The sequence below is a fragment of the Rhopalosiphum padi genome, chromosome 4 (assembly GCF_020882245.1).
Source record: "Rhopalosiphum padi isolate XX-2018 chromosome 4, ASM2088224v1, whole genome shotgun sequence".
NCBI lineage: Eukaryota > Metazoa > Arthropoda > Insecta > Hemiptera > Aphididae > Rhopalosiphum > Rhopalosiphum padi.
Genome location: NC_083600.1, coordinates 11,051,322 through 11,060,793, shown reverse-complemented (window position 1 = coordinate 11,060,793; position 9,472 = coordinate 11,051,322). Strand labels below are relative to the sequence as shown.

General features: G+C 34.4%; 1 protein-coding gene across 1 annotated transcript; it reads left to right on the top strand.

The window, feature by feature from the left end:
- The first annotated feature begins 1,686 nt into the window (after positions 1-1,686).
- On the top strand, positions 1,687-9,203 carry LOC132928938 (cuticle protein-like). Its single transcript, XM_060993894.1, has 3 exons — positions 1,687-1,831; positions 6,341-6,519; positions 7,764-9,203. The coding sequence occupies exons 2-3, from the start codon at positions 6,421-6,423 to the stop codon at positions 8,652-8,654; spliced, it is 990 nt and encodes a 329-aa protein (XP_060849877.1). The 5' UTR covers positions 1,687-1,831; positions 6,341-6,420; the 3' UTR covers positions 8,655-9,203.
- Positions 9,204-9,472: the final 269 nt, after the last annotated feature.

Below are 9,472 nucleotides of genomic sequence, written 5' to 3'. Positions count from 1 at the left end.
TATAGTACCTAATTGGACAAAAGCGCAGAAATAAATTTTATTACATATTACGACATTGTAGTTTAAATTTAAAGTTTCACGCTCATTTTATTTAATTCTCTATAGTATAGTGTATTTTTCTATTTAAAAACAATCGTGTTCCAGTTCAGTTAAAATTTAGTTTAATTGCGTCGTATTTTAAATTATGATTATGATTGATAATCATTTTAGATAATTTTATTATACAATATACAATATACATTATAAACAGTAAAAACTTACACAAAATGGGATTTTTGATAGTTACAGCTAATAGCTAAATCTTTTCATTGAAAATGATAGCAAATATCCACCACACCTTTGTGCTGAGTAACCTTCGAACACGCCAAGGACTCAATTGACAATTGCCCAGAACACCACCGTCACTTGAAAAGTTGAAAAACCAATTTTATAATTCAAAGTCCACACCCATCTATTTATAATTGTATTAAAGTACTTAAAGAAAAATACTAAATAGGCATGAGTTTATTTAAAACTAAAATTAAATGAATGAAAAATGAAACAATTTACTTATGTGGGTTGTTAAAAAAGTAATTTATTTCGTTCTTTTATTCTTGCACTAGTTGTACTATTGCAATGGGTCATATTTTGTGCTTATGGGCTACGTAACTATCGAATGATCGTAAACAAATTCTATAATACAAATTATATTTTTTTATGTAGGTATTGTAGGTATAAGTATACTTATAGCATTTATTTTGTAAAATCAGTATTCACAAGTGTTTTGGTTAATTATCTTTGTGCGATATTACAATTATCAATTAAAATAACAACAGTTATATGGTTGGACTAGTTCATACAAAAATAACATTTTTTATGTGTTATTTATTGTGTTATTTAAATATCATTATTATTGTTAAAATAAACACAATTCCAATTAATTTTGACATTTTATATGCATATGTAAGATATTAAATACTACCTAATTCCTATAAATAATTATTATACGTACATACACTTATTATAAAATAATTATTTGAGGTAGTACAATATTAAATTATTAATTTTTTGAACAATATATTAGTGTGAAGTATTTTTCATAAATTTACACTAAAATATTTAATAATAAATATTACGAGTATAATACCTATTTTAAATAACTATTCATTATGAAAACTGGGAACGTGCAAATTCATTAAAACAATTTTACTTTTATTTAAATGGGTACGGACATTATTACCATAACGGCATAACGCAATAAGCACATAAAAAAAAAATGAAAACCTATTTTTTATTAGACGTTTGTAAATATAGTAATTAAAATACGTCTATCTTATGTCCCGCTACAGCTATAAATTATTATTGTTGTTATTATTATTATTATTTTTTTAAGAATAAAAATTGCTTCACCTTATTATAAGATTATCGTTTATCTATTACATTCTAATGCTGAAACAATTGACTCGGGAATTCACGTGGTATGTGCTGTATAATATTACTGATGCGTGGGGGGTGTGTAACACTGTACTATACGTAAAACAAATACAAAATAAAACTAAAGTCGTTTCTAAGAGTCTGAACGGCGCGCGAGAGAGAAAAAGTGATTGAGCGAAAGAGATAGACGCGTAGAGAAAGAAAAATAAGAGAGGGATGGGAAGAAACTATATACTATATAGTGAAATCGGAAGTATATCAAGTCCAGCTCGTTGGTCTAAAGCATTTTAAAACGTCCAGTGCAACCGATTCAGCGTTCAGTGTGTTTTCGTATCCATTACGAGTTACTAAAGTCTGTGATCAGTTTCGTATTCAATACGTTATATACATTTCTTTTCGCACGTCATATTATACAAAGGTAAGGATTTATTTTTATAACGAAAGCTACCAATTTACATCAATATTTATTATTTTACTATTTTGATAGTAAATATTACAATATACATTATTATTGTATTTATATAGTTTTAAAACGGTTTTTCATTATAAATATTATAATTAAAATAATTTACGTAGGTAATAAAAAGTTATAAATAATTTTTCTATAATCGTTAATATTTTTTTATAAATATTATAGCTTTTTAAAGTATATTATTTTTCAATTAATTTTACTTGAAAATCTGGCTAAACGCACGTTGTTTAGATTTAATGTATCTATAAAATAGTTATTTAGGAGTTAACTAATTTAAAATTATTTCTATTGCCTATTTGAATTTGAAAAGATGATAAGTGTAATAGTTATTATTTTGATATTTATTTTTTGAAGTGAGCCTTTAGGTTTTCATCAAAATATAAACATAATAATAGTCAGTTAACTGTAATAAAGTCTTCACGATACACATTAGAAGCGACATAAGTTTTGATATTTATAATTATAGTTAATTTATAAAATACTATTTTTTGTATAATTTATTGTATAGATATTTTAGTTAATATAATGTCCATTTTACAAACCGTTTTAAAATTATATTATGTTATCATTTACTAAATAAATTTAATCATATACTTACATAATATAATACTTTTCTTATATTTTAAATCAATCAATAATAAAAAAATTCAATTACCTACTGTTAATCACAATAACTGTTTGTTGCCTGTTGGTTTTTAAATATTTCAATAGTTGTTATGTATATTTTTGATTTAAGTTTGATGTTAAAAGTTATTCTTCAAAAATAATTAATGTGTAAGAATTGTAAGATGATTCCTTCTAATAATTATTTTATATGATTAAAACATATATGGTAAACATGTATTATTATTATAAATCTATCTTTAGCTACTATATGAAGTTACACCTTGAATTTAGATTTTCTTACTCAAAATTGTTACATTTTCTCTTTTTTGAATCATATCAAAAAAATCGGTTTATCTTATAAAACATTTTATAAAATAACGTCTTATTAACGTTTTAGTGTTGTACTATGGGTCTGGTCCTAGTGATAGGCACATTTAGGTGATGTTCTAATTTGAGCTGGAAGCAGTGAAAATTATAGATGTCATTCAGTTAAAATATATTGTTGTTATGATGTAAATTTCACAGGACTCATACATAAGAGGTTTTTCCCTGTCATATAGTAGAATTCATTAGTAAACCTGATCTGGTCTATACGCTTAGTTTATTTATTATTTTAACTAATATATTGTGATTTAAGAAAAATTAGAAATAAACAAATGTGTATCGAATTTTAATAATTATAATGGGATATAATAAAATGTTTTTGTTTTAATCTTATTGCATGTTGACTGTACTTTAATATGGATTAAACGATATATTGATCACACCGAATAGTAATCGTTTATCGCACATCCAACTGGCACAACTATAGGCTATAATGCTATATTGTCTATATTATGTATAAATTATATATAAAATATAAAGGTCGTATAGTACGTTCGCTGTTTAGTTGTTGACTATCACTATTTGGGTGGGTACCATTTAAGTTCCTTATAAGTCGTTTTGTTGAGCTTTCTTCTATATTAGGATTTTTGTGTCACCCCATATAACACTATAAAGCATATAAAGCTAGATCAAAACAAATTTAAATTAAAGTCGTTACGATGATACTGCATTCAATGCATTCTTACTTATATCACAGATGCTGCATGGCTGTTGTGTTTTAGTCAAGCTAGTTTGCTAATCTATAATGGTCATCAATGGCCGTCGTTAACAAGTCCTGCGTGGTCATCCCACACTGAAATAATGTACTCGGAATTAATAGCTTGTAATTATGATATTTTAGAATGATATTTTGGATTTTTCTCGTAGTTCTTGTTATATATATCATATACATAATATATCCACGAAGGGAGCACTTTCACTATATACACCGTATGAAATTATTCCGGATGTCATCGACACCTCGTTATTTTGTGTTTATGTGCCAACGAATACATTTTTTGTTGGTTCAATTAGATAATAATAATATACCTATACAACGGACATAATAATTATGCTCGATCCATCCATCATGTGCGGCAGTTTATATATGTCATTATATTATTTTCCTCCCGCGAGAAACGTATCGATTTGTAACGGTAAACACGATAAAAGATCATTTATTCACGTTTGATAGTCATTATAAACTTATTTATCACCGGAGAGATGTCAAATTCCAGTGAACATTTCATGTTTATGACAGTTTCGGATTTACATAACATTTTTCTATTTACGTAAAATGAAACTGCATACGCACATTTACAATAATTTGTACAAATTGTATTTTCAATTTTGTTTGATATTATAATTTTAAAAGAAGTTTAATAATCGATCGATTTTAATTTGAAAAAAAATAGTAACACTGAGGTCAAGTAGCAATTTTATTATACAATACATTACTGGCACGGGAATATGCTAAATTGTAAATGTGGTGGTTCTATATTATATTACCTATTGCAGTCTTAAAAATAGAAACACGAAACAAATGAGATTTATACAATTGAAACATTTTTTATTAGCAGTAAATATCCCCGTATAGTTAATAATATAAAATGTATAGCATATTTTATTTTAACATGAACTACATATGTTATAAAAACGATATTGTGTAGACGTGTAGTTCTGTTTAGGTAGAATTATTTTTAAAAAGTTAAGTTGCTGCAATAGATTCATTGATTACAGTTATCAAATCTTTAAGTTTATTAGAAATTTAACTGACTAGTCGAGTTAAAAAAAAAAAATGTTGTTACTAGTTAATGACCACCTTATTATTTGTATATTATATTTTTTTAACAGTGTATGAATCGTACAAATGATATCGTTCGATGCGTTTGACTCGTGTAAGTTGTAACATAACGATGGTACTTACCCACGTGACCATCATCTCGTATGCATAATAATTATTGGCAGTAAAAACCGGCGAAGGCTGTAGCGTTCTGATATATAACTTATAGAGTTCGTATATATATACATGGAACGATTAAAAGAAAAAAATCGTCTCGGACCGACGACGATACGTCGGCGTGACAAACTCCGATAGTTAAAAACACATACTCAAGAGTACATATAAATGTATAATAATATAATATATTACAATAAACTTATCCGATCGGGACGTGCCTGTATTACTAACGCGACCGTGACGAATATTATTATAACGCACGCGCCATTTAAATCGCGGCCGTGCACATAGTACATAATATATAGGGCGCATACGCGATGGACGTGTTTGAAAAAGGTTTGTTTTTGTTGTGCGTTTATTAAGTGACGCGTCTCGTCCAAACGTGTTGTCTCCATATGAACAGTATAAAAAAAAATAGCGTTCATTAGTTCCAATTTCGTGTAGTTAACTTTATAATATTAGAGTGAACTGGCCTGATACTAAGCTTGAAGGTGATGTGTTTGCATGTTGGATTTTTAAATATTAATGTTTTTCATATTCACAATTCGCTCAAAATATCAATAATGTTTTTTGTTTATATTTTGTTAATATCGGTCGATTTGATTCACGACAATATTTTGAGCTAGGAATAAAAGATACAACTACTTATGTGTACCGTCGCCGTATTTATATTGTATAACCATCATACATTGTAGTTCATACAAAATTAACGTTCAGTAATTCTAGTTTTTAGTTTCGTTAGATTTGGAACAATATATTTACTCATTATCGAACTAAGGTGACAAAAACATCCATGGCTTTTCGCTAGTGTTTTACGATATAAATTTAATTTCGAAGCAAGTCATATGAGTGATGTAAACTATTACAGTATTACAATATATTCATAAAGTGTTTATAAATTGTTTCATAATTAAAATTTCAAAAAGCACTTATACGAAAAAACCGCAAAAAAATTTCGTCACCTTTAATAACGGGAAAATTAACACTAATATTAAAACTAACGAAGCTGAACGAGAACTGCGCTGAACTCAAATTTTCCGTATAATGTAACGCATACTTTTAAGGACGGAGACACAACACGCGTGTGAAGACCTCCACTTATACTCGCGACAAAATAAAACGATCGTCGTCGTGCTTTCTGCTTATAGTGGCATGTTATTGTATTATGTATATATAGTTTTACTACTACTACGGTAGTAGTACACGCGTGTACGTACGTGTAGTCGTGTAATGTATTAATGCAATACGCGTAGGTATATTTAAACGCGAACTTATCGTCGCTCGGTCGGCGGCGCCGTGGCGGTCAGCTGTCCTCGAACAAACAGACCGTAAATGACTAATATATTATTATACTCGTAAGTCGCACTGCACATTATTTACATAATGTGTTTATAAATATTATTTATGTGTTGCGGGCAAAGCGATAATGATATAATAATAAAAAATAATTAAACGTTGTTATTGCATAATTTATTTTTATTTAATCTCTGTCTAAAACGGAAGTCGTTCGCGTGTGTTTTTCGCAGGCCGTCTCTCCGTCGCCGTCTCAACATCTTCAATATACGCCATCCTCGTCAGCCTACCGCACCGCCGTGTAGTCATCATCATGCTGGCCATCGTACCGTGTCTACCAGCGTTGTTGCTGTTGTCAGCCGCCGTAGCCGCGCGATCGGGTCATACCGTTCACGATCCGAATGAATATTACGTAAGTCGTTATTTTATTATCGTGATACACACTCACACGCACACAAAAGCTTAAGTATATTATTATTATTATTATTATTTTTGTCTTGACGGGGCAACGGCGACGATGGTCGCGCCCTATTGTTTTTGTGTACCGCCGCTGACGCCGATTATAAGTACGATCATTGCGATTTTTCTAATTTCGAACGAGCACGCTAACCGTACCTACGGTTATTATTGTGCTACGCGACATATATTGCGCACAGAGACCCGACCGACCGCCGAGCACTTATCTCCTTGCAGTATATACCACTCTCCGGACGGACGCGTTTTATATTGTATCATGTTATATGGTAAGCATGAGATAGACCTTAACAGTTGTAATCGTCGCGGTATCATTTTCTAACCATCACGATCTCACAGCCGTGAAATTTCCTGAGTCCGCGGGTCGAGCACAATTCTCAGACGTTACACGACAGACGACGAGCCGTGAACTCAGCTCAAGAGTTTACGAGGTCTGTGGTTTTAAGCGGTCAAAACTATTTTTCTCGTGTGTCGCATTCGCGTCTGCACACGTGCGTTTATGATGGTCGCAGCACAAAATCGGCGCGATCGGACCAGTCCACTCGTCTTGGGTTCGGGCTTCGTGTCTGTGTGTGTAGATTTTTTTCTGTTTCGTCACGTGCACGCGCCCCCGGACACAATAACGTCCTTCGCCGGATTGCGAGTAATCGCGCGTTTCGCAACAGACAAAACAAAACAAATGCTGCAAGACCGAAATTACACCGAGCTAATTAGTTTATAACACGAAACGTGTGCGGGGCGGTTTTAAAACGTCGAAACGTCTCGGCGGGTCGTATGATGATGACATGTCGTATCGACATGACAATTAAAATAATTTTATCGTAGCGCCCGCGCATTATTGTTGCACAACGGAAACGTATTTTGATCAAAAGCAGTAAACGTGCGCGAGCAGAGGCTTACCATAAATCTCGTTCAGGTCTATCTGTCTACAAATACCTATACGATATCACGAGTCTATCGATAATAACGGACGCGATTTCTAATGGTCGTCGTCAATAATATTATATTCTTTCAATGTAGTAATTTTTCGTAGGCGTTTCTATTAAAACGTAAAATGCGCGTCGTAGAAGTCTCCGGTAGCGACGAGACTCGTTATGAACTCGCGTAGTTCGCGTAATAACAACAACAACAACAACAATATCGTCTGACATCCGTCAACACGATGGCGTTTTGTGTTCACAGAGCGAGCCCAACTATCACTTCAACTACGGCGTCAAGGATTTGCACACGGGCGACCTGAAGAGCCAATGGGAACACCGGGAGGGCGACGTGGTCAAGGGGTCGTACAGCCTGATGGAGCCGGACGGTTCCATACGGACGGTGGACTACACGGCCGACAGCCATAACGGGTTCAACGCGGTCGTGTCCAAGAGCGGCCACAGCGTACACCCGGCCAAACACCACCAGCGCCAACACAACGACAAACAGCAGCAGCAACACGAGCAGCGACAGCCGTCGGTGCTGTTGCAGACTTACAAGCAACAGCCGTTGGCGCAACAACCGACCGCCGCGGCGTACCTGCAGGTGTCCGCACAGCAGCAGCAGCACAAGCCCGCGTTCGTAGCGTACAAGCAGGCGCCGCCGTCCAAGTACCCGCCGCCGCTCCTGTACCGCGGCTTCTACGGCAAGTCCTCGCCCACGGCCACCGCGGCCGCCGTCAACTACATGGCGTACCCGAACCGTCTGGTCCAGGATTCGGCCGCGGCCACGGCCACGCCCAAGTACTACACCGCCGACGCCGCCGCCGCGCCACAGTATTACGCCGCGTCGCCGGCCGATTACGACGTCCAAGGCAAAGCCGAAGCCGAGGCCGCGCCCGAGTACTATTACTACACGTCGGCCGCGACGCCCGACGCCGAATCGCTGGCACCGTCCGCGTCGCCGTCGCCGACGCCAGACTCGGCCAAGTCCGGTCCCGTCCTGTTCCCGGCCGACAACGCCACCGCCGCGGCCGACGCCACGTCCGACCGACCGTCGCCGTCGCCCACGCCGATCACTCTGCTCAAATACGAACCCGCGGACAACAATAACGGCGGCCAACCACTGTACGCCGACTACAACTATTACGCATAATTCGTCAGCTGTTAAAAATATATAATAATATTATTATCGCCTCCCCCGTCTTCCTGCCAAAAGAGATTTTTTAGTTTAGACTTTGCTCACATTATGATTAATATGACTATTAAAGTGTGCGTACTCCCTTTTTTTTACCGCCATTTTCCGAACCCAATCGTAAGGGTATGAGATTCATTTTCCCGCATGTACGGGACAAGTCATTTTCCAACTCGTCTTACTTGTAATATATTATTATACGAAATCGCGTTACTCATTCCAACTGACGAAATTATACGCACGTGTCACGATGTATTATTGTTATTATTATTATTATTATCACACCGTACATACCGTGAAAGTCCAGTTTTTTGTAGAAAAAAACCGCATGTTTGTATATGTGTATATATATATATATATATTATAGTAAAATAACACGTACTCGCTGCAGTAGGTACTCATATAATATTTGCTTTCTATATAACATCCGAGTTGTGCGTATTCCCGTCGCTGCTTCACATTAATTCTACGTTTCGATCCATATAATATACGAGCCATTTGATCTTTTACCGTACGATCTATATTATATTATATAATAGTTTTTCGAATCAAAAATACCGTCTGCAAACGAACCATATAGTATATTATAATAATAACGCGTTTGTCGGACAAAATCCTATACGCATACATTATATTATATTATTATTATTATTATTCACCTTAGTGCAACCAAATATTTTTAATTATTTTTATGTGTATTTTAGATTTAGGACATTACTATAGTCTTTGTAACGAAGTGCAATATTTGATTTGATCTTTTTCGTGTTTATTTAATGTTA